The following is a 16,731-nucleotide window of genomic DNA, read 5'->3' as shown; positions in this document are numbered from 1 at the left end:
TTAATGCACTGTTTAAAATATATTAAATTTGTCGGTCGTTTCTTGGGTTGCGAGATGGTCTCTTACTCAGACCTCTCACCCAGCTCCTGTAATGTTTGAGAAGCGGAGGCCGGGTGGAAGGGACACACAGTATAGTATCTTGCAGGAAGGAGTGACACTAGTGCATGGAACTGTTACCCGAATTGCTCTTTAAATGGGGAAATTAGCTTGAGCAATCGGAAACTACAATATTTATATAGCGAGATCAACCAACTATACCAGAGCCCATTAACTGAGACCTTTGAATAATGACAGAAGCAAAAGGATTCCAAATTAATAGTGTTTATGTAGTCAAGCATTCAATGGTGCATCACAAACATACAGAGAAGCTAAGAAATCAAAAGGTAGTAGAGCAAGAATGGATGCCAATGTGGCAGTAGATCGTTGGTGGGGAAATACTTACCCTGTCCAGTAGAGGAGTTGTCCCAAGTTCCAGTAGACTAAGATGAAGAAAAAGGAGGCAGGGGGAATAAACAGGGGGCAGGGGTAGCCCCCTGCGTATTCTAGCATGGCTGCCCACTCCAGCAGAGTGGCAGGCTGTATGAGATGGGAAGCCCTAAGGTAAGGTTATGGCAGTGGGCAACCCCAGTTATACTGTTTCTCTGGGATTACCCCTTCGAGGTTCCCAGGTGACAAAAGGTGACAAAAGATTTAATGTTCGGCTACCGGGGTGTGGAGGTTGGAATTTGGAAATCTATTTTAATTCCAGTGGCTAATGCAACCCGGGAGGAACCGGGAGATTCTCGCTGATGGGCTTAACGATCCTAAAACAAAAGGCGCGATCACACTAATGTCCAGAGATCGAGATTTCACACAGCTGGAAGAACGAGTCATCGTTATCTTAATGTCTTTGAATGGCTTAGCTTAAGCAGTTCAATGTTGCAAGGGAGGGGAAATGCAGATGCAGGCTACGTGCTTGTGCGCTTTCTCTGACATGGCTTCTGCTGGAATGGAGGTGACCAGGAACATGGCATCTCTCAGGCTCTCTGGAGGTTGCTCTGGCCTCGGTCTCTCAGCTGCTGGCTGCTCGGAACACACAGTAGCGGTCGTGTCAGTTTCGCTGGCGCGCGGGCAAGCCTTCCCTGTAGCGTTTAGGGCAGGTGCGCGGCTGGAACAGGGCGCACACATAGACTGTTTGCGGATGCCATGACCAGTCCTGGAGATAAGCAATCCGTTTGCTTACAGAACTGTTCCGTTATCCAGTGCCCATACACGGATGGCCTCAGTGTTTCATTTGGAACAACACAGGGTTGTGACCATGCGCAGATGGAAACTACACCGCTCTGATAACATCAGAACTTATTCTTACATCTAAGAGCAAGAGTCCAGTAGCAGCTGAAGGACTAACAAAATTTCCTGGTAGGGTATGAGCTTTCATGAGCCACCGCTTACTTCTTCAGATACAGCTAGAATGTGAGTCCATCTATCCTTAAGTAGAGAAGAGTGAATTCATGCACCCAATGGCATGTAAATGTCAATAGCAGGTAAATGACATTTGCAGGCATGATTGGATCAGGAGTGGTATGCAGAGGGGTAGTAGGCATGGAGGAATCAGCATTAGTAATGAGACAGGAATTCCTGGTCCCTATTCAGTCCAGGAGAACGCATTGTCTTGAGCAGTGGTTCCCAAACTTTTTGAGTGATGGAGCACTTTTCAAGAGAGAAATTCATCACGGAGCGCTAATTTTCACCTAGCACGTATATACTAAACCAAATGACAGTAGTATTTTTCTTTCCAATCTCTTCATGGAGCACTAGGAGATGTTTTGCGGAGCACCAAGTGCTCCATGGAGCACAGTTCAGGAACCACTGGTCTTGAGCTTCATTATTAGTTGTAATTCAGCAGTCTCTCTTTCTTATCTCCCTTTGAAATCCCTTTGTAAGAGAGCTTACATTTAAGAGTTGCCTTATTAAATGGGGCCAAGATCCATCCAGTCTTGGCTTCAAGTGGAGTCGTCCAGGTTATTCCGTAAACTCACAAATAGGATGTGAAGATCATGCTCTGTTCCAATCTCTGTGGCTTGGATTCTCTGGAGGATTTCTGTGGCTGGGGTGGGGGGATTTCACGGGCTCCCTTTTCCATGTTCTTCTGGAGGGTCCCGCAGGAACACCAGTTTGGGCTGGTCTGGGAAGCGAGGAATCCATGTTCCGCTGATGGGCATAATTTCTGTCTGGCTTGGATGCACCAGAGGATTTCCACAATGTCTGGTGTTGTACTGTCTCTGTCCATGGAGGTTCTTCTTAGCTATTATTGGTATACGTGTACCCTTCATGAATTGGGTTTGGATCCTGTGGATCCATTTCGCTATCAGAGATGCTTTTATCTGGCAGTAACAGCCTCCCCAGATGCAAGTCTCTTCATCCTGCCTCAGAGGAAGGCTCCTACTCACTGACGGAAAGCGTCTCCTCTAATAGGGAGGATGTGTGAGACCCAGCCTCTTCTTCCATGTCCTTTTAAAAACCACGGTAGGATATCATGTCTTGATTACTTTGGCATATTAACTTGTTCTGTGTGCAAACTATATTTCTGCAGCTTGACACTGTGATGTAAATATAATATATTTTATGTACTGTTAAAAATTTAATGCCATAGTTAATAGCGTGGCTGGCATTCAAATATCATTTCCAGTACAGAGATCACCTACTTAGGAAAACAGGCTGTGAATCAAATCCACCTATCGTTGCAGCCTCTGGCAGGATTATACTTTGATGGGAAGCGCATTTTCTTAAAAGCTTTAAAAAGTGATCTCGGGATCAAGTTCAGTAATTCTCTAACTTCCGCTAGGGACGCTGATCTGAGTGCCACGTTTCTCGGGGGCTCCCAAGAGAACCAAGAAACGTTTGAACTTGGGGCAAATTTTTGCACCCCACCCCGGTTCTAATTAGTGGACCAAGGAACAGGAACACCCCTGCTGCCTTCAAGAGCGGTCTGACCCCCAGTTTTGCTGAGAGAGTCTTCGGACGACTCTCGGAATCCTGGAAGAGGTCCCGCCGGCCTGAGGGGGAAACACTGCCAAAAACGTCTCTTTGGAATTAGGCTCAGATCTCCCCTATCTATCACCATCTAAGCAACTACACAGAAGCAAGAATACCTACTCTCCTAAAATATGAGTAAGTTAAAAGAACACTTTTGTTTTACCTGGATCTGGAAGCACCGGGAGATTGCTAAATACATCTGCCGAATCTGTCTCTCCCCACTTAATGTTTAAATGACTCTTTGAAAACAAGAAAAGATCAGATAAATTCCCAGGAATCTTATCAATTTGATCGGTGGGAAGACACAACAACTAAGATTTTTTGAAAGACGTCTCTGCTACCAATCAGAAACTACGACGTATAAAGAGGAGGGAGGAGGAGTAATCCCCCCACATCGTGAGGTGTTGTCTTTCTAACTACACTAAGTCTTCCTGTCACGTCCTTCCTGGAAATAATCTATCATCGCGAGAGTAGCAGAGAACTTGGAATCGGAAGTGTGGCATCATCGTGCAACTGGCAAATACCTCCCAAGTTCCTGAACAAAAGGAAGATGGAAGGTTTACAACACTGATTCCTGCTGCACCTCTCTGCTATTTATAACACCGGTCTTTGTTGGGACTTTACCAACTAAGTCTCAACAGAACTTTCAGAAGTAGCAACCATGGAACGTTTGATTAAACAGCTGGATCAATTTTCTGCTTTGATGAATCAAAAACTGGATTTTATCTTAGATGACCTTAAAGATACAAAAATTCAGATCATCACAATGAGGTCGGAGGTGAGATCAGAGGGTTCTTCAGATGACAAGAAAGACGAAGAACAGAAGAACCTTGCAAAGGAAATGGAGAATGACAACAAACTGCAATAGTCCAGCTGGCAACAATGGATCTGAATGTGAGCGACTTAAATCTTTGTTTTTATAATCTGCCTGAGGAACTTTTTAACAGCAGCTTGGAGGACGTAAAGGGTAGAAAAACTGGATCTATGGGGATCTCCTTTATTGACTTTGAGATGGAAAAAATTGCAACGCAGATCTACTATGAAGATCATTCACCAGCAGAAGAAATCTTACCAACAACTTCCCAGGATGCTCTTCGATGTCTAGTCTTCATGAAGAAAAGAAAAAAATGCTGGAAATTCTGGACAAAGGAACTGATTTAAAAGAGTCTGGCTTGTCTTTTGGAAGGGATTAAACAGGAATTGGTTAAAAGGCTTGGTTTTAATGGAAATGAAATAACATAAGATATCCGTATACTAGAAATATAATTTGTATTAAAATGAGTGTTTGCAAGAAATGGAGGGTTTACAAAATAATTTTTAATGAAAACAACTAAATGTTTCCTATTCTAATCCATTTATTAGTGAGATTTACTAAAAAAAATTCTTTTCTTCTTTTTTATGATTGTATTAATCATTAATCATTCTCTCTTTAAAGAATATAAATGCCAAAGAGATTGATAGGTATTAGTAATAATATTAGGATTAGAAGTTTATGCAAAAGAGATTACTAATTAATCAATAGATGGAGGGAGGTGTAGGGGAAGTCAATATATTTTTGATCATACTTAACAATGTTTTCTATTGCATTTTATATTTTATTCTTTGTTTATACTAACTCTTGAACTTTGTGTTTAATAATTTTGAAAAATAATAAAAAAATATTTTTTTTAAAAAAGTTCAGTAATTCTCTGACTGACTGGATTTTTTTCATTGTTCTGTTAATCAGTTCCTCTGATCATTAGTGAAATGTATTTTACCTTGATAGGGAAATGCTTTTAAATTAATGAAAATACACTGAGCTGGTGTCGGAAGAGGTGTATAGGTATTTCCTTATCTCTAGTGGGGCTAAAATTCATTTGGCAGATCCTTAACTTATTAAAATTCATGGGCACCTGTCAAAATGTCCTACAGAAAGCTCTTAACATCCTTTGCTGTCTTGCAGGATATCAATGCCCATGCCTGCGTCACTGGGAAGCCAATCAGCCAAGGTGGCATCCATGGACGTATATCTGCTACAGGCCGTGGGGTCTTCCATGGAATCGAGAACTTCATTAATGAAGCATCCTATATGAGCCTCTTGGGAATGACTCCAGGATTTGGAGATAAGACTTTTGCTATCCAGGTACTCAGTGTGTAGAGCAGCCACCATATTGGGGAGGAAAGTGAGAAATGTATGTTGCTTTACTGATAGTCTTTGGGGAAATGTGACGTATTCCTAGCATGCTTGTCGGACACTAACCTTGATACTCTTCTGCCAACAGTACTGTGTTTCATTCTGTGACTTGCTCTTAATTTCTCTGTCATTCATGCTGGTGAGGTTTTGAGGGATTTTGAATGCATTCCTAGCACTCTGTAAAGTTAATGTTTTGCCAAACTATTTACTCCACTTCTCTCCTCAAAAAGGACCCCAGCGCAGCTTCGAGCATTCTCCCCTTCCCCATTTCATTCTCGCAGCGATTGCATGTGTAACTGAGGCTATAGAAGTGCGCTCATAGAAGTGGACTCCCAAGATGGCGACAAGTCAGTAATGCTGTTCTTCTCAGTTTGTTTTACTTGACTTGTCGTCGCTGTTCACGACTTTATCCTCCCTTATTGCTGGATGGAGACAGGATATTATGTTTAGACAATGCTGAAAAGCAACGTTTTATTTTAAGGTTTCTTCATTCTTCTGTGTTGAGAGAGGATGAAGCAAGACGGCTATGGGATAGAACTGCTACTGTCTACACCTTGCAAGTTATTTCTTTTCTCTTTTAACCTTGCTTTTTAATTATTTGATTTATAACCTCCTGCCCGGAAGCAGACAAAAATAGGAGATTATTTCTCCTCTTACAACATTGTAGCATCTGCTGTCCCCACCTCAGACCATTTTACTCCTCATAGAAGTGTGTGTTAATGGCCCAAGATCACCCAGCAAGCAAGGTAGGAATTTGGACATTTCATATGACCTGAGTTGTTTGAGGCATGCACTAATGCCAGCTACATATTTATTTAAAGAAATGCAGTGACTACTCATTTTCAGTGATATGTCACTATATAGGTCTCATAGGGTATTACAAGAGGTTAGCTCATTAAAAGCTTGAGTATTTGGGTCCTCTGTAGTAGACTTGAGCTATGTGGGCACAAGGTTCAGACACCAATCTGCTACAGCTCAGTTTTGACGATACAGAGAGGGCCTGCACAGGCATGGGATCTATTCTAGGCCCCTACACCAGTGAATGGGCATCAGGTGAAAGTGGGCCCAGCATACAGGGAGGCAGAGTTGGTGAGACCAAGCTCCCGTCTCACCTTCCCTGTCCATAGAGCTGTTGTATGCTGAAAGATGAATTCACTAAATATGAAAATGAGGCACTTCTGTAGTCTCAGTAGGACATCAGGAAGCCACAGGCTTAACAAATACTCAAAACATTGCCTTGTGTCTTCTCTGTCCTTTGACTTTGTTCCTCGAAGTTGGTATGTTTTTTCCCCTGTTGGGCTTATGTGCCACTCCTGGGCTGCTGGTGTTGGCTTGACCCTTGGGCCTTGTTTGTGCTTTTTTCTGTACTCAACTCCCCCTGTTGAACCTCGGCATCTTTAGATACCCTTTCCATGGTCTCTAGGGGGTTCCCTGCCTTCAAAACCCATAGTTATATACAGTTCTAGGGGCTGCCTTGTCCAGCTCCAAGTGTCAGCCAGTTTGGGACTTCACAAGCCCTTCCATGAAGCTAACAGCTTCCCCAAAATTGCTCTTGCTATCTGTCTTCTGAGGCATTTTTGTCCTCATTTGACAGAATATCAACATATGACAACAAGCTCCTTGCCATTTTTCCAGCCTTTGGGCTTGACACTGAATTTCTCTCCTTCCGTGTTTAAAGAAACACGCTGGCAAGTCACTTGGATGCCTCTAATATCTCAGTCCAAAGATCTTCTTAATTTCAAACTACTTTGATTGTAACATCTTTTTAGATTGCACTTAAACATTCGAAAGCTTCTGTTCTTCTATTAACAGCAGTCATGTTTATTTCTTCCATAATTATATTCATTAAACTAGACACTGTTTCAAGATCCAGTAGAAGACACTGTTGACTTATCAAAGACGGTCCACTTCTAAGACCACTGATGATTTACCTGAATTTATATATAAATTACCCGAATTTATATGGAAATTCCAGTTTGGGCAATAGTTATAGTCTTTGTATGTTCAGAACCTAGTGCCTTGATAACAAGTGAATTCTTGTTTTAGTTTTTGCGGTTACCAGTTTCCTGGCTCAGTCAATTCATGCTGTCATCACCTTGTCTCTCAGCAGAACTTTCACAAGCTCATGTCTTTTCATTTGACAAAAGTCCGCCTTATTTCAAAATGGATTCCCTCTGCTCCTGGACCCTTCAGGTTTCATGAGGCAGAAAGTACCGTGTTGTCAGGGCGACCTTAAAGTTGGCTTCTGATCAATCACTGTTCATCCAAGAGGTTTTTGAATCTCGCTGTGACCAGAGTGCAGTTTCTGTCTTCTGCCCAGAATATTGCTTGTCGATGGCAATGTTCTATGTGGAGCCATGGCTTTGTCAAGACTTAACGTTGACAGTTGGTCGCTGCTAAAATTATACTAATGAGGGAGCTGTCTAAAACCTGTTGTATTTGTCCATTTAATCGAGCTGAGACCCACGCTGACCCTGTGAGAAAGCAATAGGAAGCTGGCACTGCCCCTGTTTGGAATGTTTGCATTGGCAGAGCTGAAATGGGTTAGGCGCTTGCCCAAATTTCAATAGCAAACTGAAATCTTGGACCACAAAGATGAGAAAAGTAATCAAGGAAACATGAAGAAGATGAAGAGCTGGTTTTTATATACTATTTTTTCCTACCTTTTAAGGAGAATCAAATCGACTTACAATCTTCTTCCCCTCCTCACAACAGACACCTTGTGAGGTAGGTGGGGCTGAGAGAGCTTGGAGAGAACTGTGACTACCCCAAGGTCACCCAGATGGCTTCATGCGTAGGAGTGGGGAAACCAACCTGGTTCACCAGATTAGAGCCCGATGCTCATGTGGAGGAGTGGGGAATCAAACCCAGTTCTCCCGATTAGAGTCCACCGCTTCTAACCAGTACACCACGCTGGATATAAGCAATCTCTGTCCTGAAAGAAGAGGGTCTTTTTATTTTGTTTCTTTTAACGTTCCTTAGGATGGAAAGTACGGGCAGCTGCACCAGTACAATGTTTCTGTGAAATACATAGATATTCTGGTGCCAGCATTCAGGATTGTGGTCAGACCAGGTATGCTTTCCCAAACACGAGCACTTCCATTAAATGCTCGCATTCTTGCCCTCTGACCCCAATGCCGGCTCTACATTGGCTTTGACCTTGGGGAAATTACTTGCCAGTTCCCTGTGTGGTTGGAATCATTTCATAATTTTCTAACCTAGGATAGCTAACTGACAGCTCTCTGCAAATATCTAACCCCCGGGCCTCTTGCCTGTTGAGCCAGGCATTCCAGGGGGCAGTTGTATTTTGCGCAAGTGGTGAGCGCGGTTGGGCCAGGTAGGATCCAGCTCCTCCCTCCTCCAGCTTAAGGAGATGAGTGTTCCCAGCTGTTGTGGGAACGTGACTAGAAATGCTCTCAATGTTAACTTGACCAAAGCCAGGTGTCTTGCTGTATCCATAAGCTGGTATATTGAAATCATACATCCTTCTGTCAGAGACCCAGATGAGTGTCACGCCACTGATACTGCAAGTCAAGCTGCACAGGTGCCTATAACCAGCAAGAGCATTTCATACCTTATCTTTTTTTAGTAGAAAAGGGCAAGAGTCCAGTAGCACCTTAAAGACTAACAAAAATATTTTCTGGTAGGGTATGAGCTTTTGTGAGCCTCAGCTCACTTCTTCAGATACAGCTAGAAAATGAATCCATCTGTCTTTAAGTAGAGGAGAGTGAATTCAGACAAGCATTCGTATGTAAATGTTAACAGTATGTAAATGTGAATAGCAGGCGTGATGGGATTAGGTGTGGTATGCAGAAGAGTCTGTGATGTCCAGGGGAGAGATGGGTGTGGAGAAATCAGCATTGGTAATGAGCCATGAATGCAAGGTCTTTATTCAGCCCAGGTAAATGCATTGACTGTAGTTTGAATATCAACTGTAATTCAGCAGTTTCTCTTTCCAATCTCCCTTTGCAATTCCTTTGTAAGAGAACTGCTACTCTTAAATCTGCAACAGAATGTCCTGGAAGGTTGAAATGTTCTCCCACTGGTTTTTGAATATTGTGGTTTCTGATGTCAGACTTATGTCCATTTAATCTTTGTCTAAGAGACTGACCTGTTTGTCCAATGTAGATTGTGGAAGGGCATTGCTGGCATGTGATGGCATAAATCACATTAGAAGATGAGCAGGAGTATGAACCTGAGATAGTATGGCTGACATTGGTGGGTCCAGAGTTGATATTCAAACTAAAGTCAATGCATTTACCTGGGCTGAATAAAGACCTTGCATTCATGGCTCATTACCAATGCTGATTTCTCCACACCCATCTCTCCCCTGGACATCACAGACTCTTCTGCATACCACACCTAATCCCATCACACCTGCTATTCACATTTACATACTGTTAACATTTACATACTAATGCTTGTCTGAATTCACTCTCCTCTATTTAAAGACAGATGGATTCACATTCTAGTTGTATCTGAAGAAGTGAGCTGTGGCTCACGAAAGCTCATACCCTACCCAAAAATATTTTTGTTAGTCTTTAAGGTGCTACTGGACTCTTGCCCTTTTCTACTACTGCAGACAGACTAACACGGCTACCCACTGTGAATTATCTTTTTTTAGTTTACTTGCGGGATCACTTTTGAGTGGCTCTGAGTTTAATTCCCTTCTCTTTTTTTAACCAGGGGTTTGGCAACGTGGGCCTGCATTCTATGAGGTACCTGCATCGGTACGGTGCAAAATGTGTTGCCATTGGGGAAAAGGACGGTGCGATATGGAATCCTGATGGGCTTGACCCAAAGGAGTTGGAAGATTACAAACTGGTATGAAAAATGTAAACTGAGAATTCGTTTTATTGCAAAGTTGTGCAGCGTTGGTGCATAAAATCTTGCCAGTAAGAAGGCTAAAAAAGGTAAATGTAGTCCCCTGTGCATGCACCGGGTCATTCCTGACCCATGGGGTGATACCACATCCTGACGTTTACTAGGCAGACTATGTTCATGGGGTGGTTTGCCATCGCCTTCCCCAGTGATCTACACTTTACCCCCAGCAAGCTATGTATTCATTTTACTGACCTTTGAAGGATGGAAGGCTGAGTCAACCTTGAGCCGGCTACCTGAACCCGACTTCTGTCGGGATCATACTCGCGTCGTGAGCAGAGCTTTTGGACTGCAGTACTGCAGCTTGCCACTCTGCGCCACAGGGCTTTTTGCTAAGAAGGCTAAAGCATTTATTTATTAGCATTTATTTATTTATTAGGTTAAAGCATTTCCATTGTGTGTTGTAGTTAACAAAACTAGAGCATAACTGCACTGAGGGGTGGGGCAAATTGGTTGGTGGTAATTTGTGACTCATCCTCCCACCTTTTTGGTTAGGAGTGTTTTGAATATAAGCTCTTGGCGCAGTAAGAAAACTTGTTGGTATAAATGTGATTGATGCTTGCTAGTAAATATTCAGTCTGTATCAGAACATAGCCAGCTTTTGCTCCTGCGAGTCTTGCTTCTCAAAACTTTCAGCGTTTTAAATTGGCAATGCGAGAACGCTTCTTGTTTTTGAAGGAGGATATATAGGTGCTGATCTCCTTCCCCAGTGCTGCTGAACAGATTGAAAGGAAGGGGGAGAGGTTAAAATAACTCAGAATGTCTGGGATTCTTAGCATGCTGATAGAATTTCGATAAAATGTTTGACGTGCATTTTGGAAAACTATGGCAGTAATTTCAGCTTCCTCCGCTAAAGCATTGAAAGAATATAAAGTTTTGGCATAGGATTATGTACCTCAAACTGAAGCCTCTTATTGTATTTCAATATCATTTGAAGTAAGAGATGCTGGTTTTCTTTTTTCATGCCGAAATAGCAACATGGATCAATTCTCACCTTCCCGAAGGCGCAAGCCCTGGACTGCCACATCCTCGAAGCCGACTGTGACATCCTTATCCCGGCCGCCAGCGAAAAACAGTTAACAAAAGCCAATGCTCATAAAGTCAAAGCAAAAGTAAGAGGAATGCACAAATTAAAAGTTTGGTAACGGGACCTTAAATTGTGAATGCCCTCCTCCATAGGCATGGAGGAATTATGGCATAATGTAAATTTTCCGTTGCTGAACTGTAGTATTCTGATTTTTTTCTTCTTAGATCATTGCTGAAGGTGCTAATGGGCCCACAACTCCCGAAGCAGACAAAATCTTCTTGGAACGGAATATCATGGTTATTCCAGTAAGGTTCTCTTACGTACACTATAAGCTTGTGTAAAAACACACACACACAACCACGCATTTCCTCTCTCCCTTCACGTTGTGCTAGTGGTTTTCAGTAGAGGTGCTTGTGAAAATGGGAACATACTTTAAAGAGGACAAACATTATTCAGAGCAGTATAGAAATCCACGTACTGAATAGTGGCTGGGGTCCTGGTGGGGCAGTTTGGCTTTAGCGGGAGGTGGGGAGTTGAGAAATTTGTGCTCAGTGGGCAGCAATCCCCCTGTGGGAATACTCTGCTGTGTTCAAGCCGGTGTCTGAAATCCAGAATCCATTGAGGGTAGAGATAAAACTCCCATTGGAGCTGGGCTGCACCCATCGAATTACCATTCTTGTTCTTTTGGTGTATAGACATATATAGTTGAATTGTGGAACTCCCTGCCCCAGGATGTGGTGATGGCTGCCAACTTGGTCAGTATCAGAGGAGCATGCGTGTTAGGTTCTTTGGAACACAGGCAGGGTAATGCTGCTGCAGCCATCTTGTTTGTGGGCTTCCTAGAGGCACCTGGTTGGCCACTGTGTGAACAGACTGCTGGACTTCACAGGCCTTGGTCTGATCCAGCATGTCTTTTCTTATGTTTTTATATATCATGCTTTTATGGAGAAAACTGCTTCTGTGGAAGAATTTGTCCTATCTGCTACTACATAACAATTTATGGGAAACGCACCAAATCTTTCAGTAGGGGAGAGGATCTGACTGATCTCACTTGAAATTAAACCTTATTTTGTACAAATGTCACACTAGCTCACAGTTCAGGCTAGGCGCGATCTTCCTTTGCCCTCAAAAAGCACTTTACCTTGGCCTCAAGGTTACTTTGCATGCTACGCTGTAGTAAACTCCATAATAGTTGCAGCAAATAGATTATGGATGGTAGTGTAGAAACCATCGATTCAGGAAAAAATGGATATTCATGTGCAGGGGTGGTGTAAGTAGCTAACACTGGAAGTAAATTTGAAATGTGATCATACCTTAAGTTGCATAGTTGCATTTATAGTTTGTGTGGCGGAAGTGGCTGTAAGCAGAGGAACATAAATTTAAGGTGACCAGGAGCCAAGAATTCCTAATAAAATTGGCCTGGTGACTGCCCCCCTCAGCTCCTCCACCTCCTCTTAACTGTCGCCTCTTCATAAACACCCATAATTCCTACTGCTTTGCATCCAAGGTCAGCCCACTCCTTCAGCCGTCGCTGAACGCTGAGTGGATTATGGTGGTGTCAGACTGGCATAGAAATACTTACCTTCTGTTGCCTAGTAGTAGGACCTGAATTGAAGAGTGGTTGTACCCCTCCGGGTTACGACCTTTACTCATTAATAAATGATATTGCATTGGTTTAATTTTCAGCCACGTTACTGTTATTTTACTTCATTTATTCATTTATATCCCACTTGTCTCCCAAATGGGGAAGAAGAAGAAGAGTTGGTTTTTATATGCCAACTTTCTCTCCCTTTTAAGAAGAATCAAAATGGCTTACAATCTCCTTCCCTTCCTCTCCCCGCAACAGACACCTTGTGAGGTAGGTGGGGCTGAGAGAGTTCGGAGAGAACATTGACTAGCCCAAGGTCACCCAGCTGGCCTCATGTGTAGGAGTGGGGAAACCAACCCGGTTCACCAGACTAGAGTCCACCGGTCTTAACAACCACAGCAGAGTGGGATACACTATTCCTCTGTCCTCCATTTTACCCTTGAGAATGCTGGGCCCTTCTAGAGTTACAGTGGTAATAATTTTTCTTCTGTATGTTGCTTTTCCAAATCTTGTCAGTTGCAGTTTTTTTTAGAAGCTGTAGAGCACATGAATAGGTGAGTCAATTCAGTTTCAAAACACTTAATTTTGTTTCTGTACAGGATCTGTATTTAAATGCTGGTGGTGTAACAGTGTCTTATTTTGAGTGGCTGAAGAACCTGAACCATGTCAGCTATGGACGCTTGACATTTAAATATGAAAGGGATTCAAACTACCACTTGCTCAGTAAGTTGTACAACTTCTTTACTCCACCTAGGGAAAATGCACCAAACTCTGCTGACCTACACTATTTCTTAAGCTACCAGGCTAAGGTAAAACCTGGAGAGATCTTTGTTCTATAGGATGCTTCGTAATCTAGACTGACACTTAGAACTTCTCTTTTACTTTATTTCTAATGCATTCTTGTATGGAATGATGCAATAGCTGTAAACTTAAACCCTGAAGAATGGAAATTTCATTATCCAGTGGAAAGTTGTTTGGTACTATGATTTGCAATAGCAAGTGTCTGTTCTTTAAATTCCACTTTCCCATGTGGTGGTCTTCTGCATATCCAGGTGAGAGAATCTGAAATGAATAAGCCTAGATGTATGCTAGCCTTTGTATAAGGTGCAACTGAAGTCCTGTGTCAATTCTGACTTTGCTGCCACCTCTTTGGTTAGGTTTGGTGTATTCCTGGCATTTGCTCTTGTTTCTAGAAACATAGATTTGGATCATAGGCCGCACAAGTGGAATTGTGCTAGATGAAGGCAAATTTCCTACTTTGTGCTGTAGCCTTTTGCATCCCCTGAAATTGGGATCCTACAGGCTGGATGACCGATGGGAACAGGGGGGACTGGTGAAAATCTCCCTCCCTTCCCATGCAAATTGTAATGCTGCTACTGCAGGAGGAGCTGCTATTATGCCAACTGTATAGCAAGTTACGATATGTAGTATAGAAAACATTTTTAAGCAACATGGTAGAAGTAGCAGAGTTTCTACTTCAGTTGGGATCTGCTTTCTGAGTGAGTCTAACTCTGCACACTTCTGACAAATCCTATGGAACACATGGGGCTTATTCCAGAGTTAAAGGGGATAGGAATTGGGCTGTAAATATCTCAACTGGTGTTTGTTTAAAGGCTTTAAAAAGCTAAAATAATTTTGCTGTCTTCGAGGCTAACTGCGTTCTTTGCTTCTCCTTCCAGTGTCAGTCCAGGAAAGCTTAGAAAGGAAATTTGGGAAACACGGTGGAGCTATTCCAGTTGTGCCTACTGCCGAATTCCAGGATAGGATATCTGTAAGTCATTTGAGAGGTGTCGCCCCAAAAGAAACTTTTCTGTTAAACAAGTTGAATGACCATCAGGCTAACCTAAATATACCTTGCTATTTATAGAAGCAAGCAATGTAATGACAGAGCAAGGTAGTTCTCAGCAGCCTCTTTTACTAGATTATAGTTCTAACTTGGGACTGCAATTATGACAACCTCTGAATTTCAGCTCCAAACAGTGTATATTTACCAGTATAGTGTCCTGTAGCAGTACCGCAGGGCAGGGCTGTGGCTCAGTGGAAGAGCCTCTGCTTGACTTGCAGAAGGTCTCAGGTTCAATCCCCGGCATCTCTGGCTGAAGAGGACAAGGCGGTAGTTGGTGGGAAAGACCTCTGCCTGAGACCTTGGAAACCTGCTGCCAGTCTGAGTAGACAGCACTGGCCTTGATGGATCGAGGGTCTGATTCAGTATAAGGCAGCTTCGTATGTTTGTGTGTACCTCTCTGAGTATTTGCCTTACATATGAAGCTACTGTTTGGCTCACAGTCTATAAACAGCTGTGAAATCCATAAACAGCCACTCCTTTAATTCTCCTTATTTCAGTTGCCTTTTTTAACCAAGCACTAAAAAAAAAAAAAAAACCAGAAAATCCAAGCACATGGCTGCCTTCCGATTGGCTACAGAGTTTGTTTCAGTGCAGGCCACGCAGCACAAACAGCATGTCTTTCTTTAAGATGCCATGAGATTTCTCTTTGTGTTTCAATACAGGGTGCATCTGAAAAAGACATTGTTCATTCTGGATTGGCCTACACCATGGAGCGTTCTGCCAGGGTATGTGTTGTGTGAACACTGCTGTGGGGAAGGGTGTGTGGAGTAAGGCTTTCAAGTATCAGATGAGGTGATATCAACATGCAAGGGCCCTAGTTATTATCTGTGGTTCCACACTACTATCCAGTGTGGTGTAGTGGTTAAGAGTGGCTGACTCTAATCTGGAGAACTGGGTTGGTTTCCCCACTCCTCTACATGAGCGGTGGACTCTAATCTGCAGAACCGAGTTCGATTCCCCACTCCTCCACATGAAGCCAGCTGGGTGACCTTGGGCTAGTCACGATTCTCTCCGAACTCTCTCAGCCTCACTAACCTCACAAGGTGTCTTTTGTGGGGAAAGGAAGGGAAGGAGATTGTAAGCCGGTTTGATTCTCCTTAAAAAAAGGTGGAGAAAGTTGGCATATAAAAACCAACTCTTCTTCTTCCAATTGAAGAAGCCTGTGTGTCATCATCTGTGGTGTAGATTTTGAAGCCTGTTCCAGAATTTGAACCCCTCCAAACCTAGACATTTTTGCAGCAGAAGGGCAAGGCCCCCCTGAGTTTCACAAATAAGCTGAAGTGTCCTAATTTCCTGGCTACTTCGAGATATTTTATAAAACGAATGCAAAGCCCAAGCTAATTCTGACGTGTTAACTTGTGGTTCAGTAGCTCCTCCAGGTCAAAATGCATTGTAACTGTGTGTGCCTTTTAAAGAAGAGCTTAGTAAATAGTGTGCGCTTAGTGACCGGTGTTGTGTGTGTGTCTGTGTGTGTCCTCTAGCAAATCATGCGCACTGCCATGAAGTACAATCTGGGCCTGGACCTGAGGACAGCCGCCTACGTCAATGCGATTGAGAAGGTCTTCAAGGTGTACAATGAGGCTGGGCTGTCCTTCGCATAAATGGACCGACATCCACCTCCACCTGGCTCCCTGGTGCATATCCTCTTCAGAAAGCTTATCACAAGTTTACATAACCACATAAATCACTTTCCTTTCTCAGTTCCTTATAGTGGATATGATTTTCAATTAGCTTCTGTCAAAGCTAGTCTTTTTTTTATAATAAAAGAAGAAGAAAAACATGAATTTAGGGCTTCATGCTGAGACATACCGAAAGGTAACCCATTTGTCTGCATGTTTGGGATGTGGGAGAAGACTGGTGTATCTCTCACCTTGAAATTTTTTAAAAGGTACCTTTGTATTTTAAGATTTTTGTGGTCTTGCCATGAAAGATGATTTAGCAAAGCTTCAGATCCACACATAACAGTGTACTGTTGGAGAACTATTTATGCACTTTGGTCTCAAACGCGTAACCTTCTTAGCTTTGGCACTTTTTGAGTAAACGCCTTGTAGGATCGATGCGGTGGCATTATCAAAGACAGAACAGGCCCCCTGCAGGGAATAACTTTGATAGGATTCTAATTTTTACACATAACAGAGCCATAGGCCTGGTTCTCTTCGGCAAATCTGTATTTTTTTTCCTTTTTACAATCCTTGCTCCTG

At 42.8% G+C, this 16,731-nt stretch overlaps 1 protein-coding gene across 1 annotated transcript in view; it reads left to right on the top strand.

Moving 5' to 3' along the window:
- The window catches only part of GLUD1 (glutamate dehydrogenase 1), a 42,656-nt gene extending 26,368 nt beyond the window's left edge, over nucleotides 1-16,288 (top strand). Inside the window, exons 6-13 of the mRNA XM_056849925.1 lie at nucleotides 4,958-5,137; nucleotides 9,875-10,012; nucleotides 11,044-11,181; nucleotides 11,321-11,401; nucleotides 13,284-13,407; nucleotides 14,364-14,455; nucleotides 15,193-15,255; nucleotides 16,012-16,288. Coding sequence (XP_056705903.1) covers nucleotides 4,958-5,137; nucleotides 9,875-10,012; nucleotides 11,044-11,181; nucleotides 11,321-11,401; nucleotides 13,284-13,407; nucleotides 14,364-14,455; nucleotides 15,193-15,255; nucleotides 16,012-16,131 — 936 coding nt within the window. The 3' untranslated portion in view covers nucleotides 16,132-16,288. The remainder of the gene's footprint in view (nucleotides 1-4,957; nucleotides 5,138-9,874; nucleotides 10,013-11,043; nucleotides 11,182-11,320; nucleotides 11,402-13,283; nucleotides 13,408-14,363; nucleotides 14,456-15,192; nucleotides 15,256-16,011) is intronic.
- The last annotated feature ends 443 nt before the right edge of the window (nucleotides 16,289-16,731 follow it).

The sequence above is a fragment of the Euleptes europaea genome, chromosome 5 (assembly GCF_029931775.1).
Source record: "Euleptes europaea isolate rEulEur1 chromosome 5, rEulEur1.hap1, whole genome shotgun sequence".
NCBI lineage: Eukaryota > Metazoa > Chordata > Lepidosauria > Squamata > Sphaerodactylidae > Euleptes > Euleptes europaea.
This window is presented reverse-complemented; position numbering and strand designations above follow the sequence as displayed.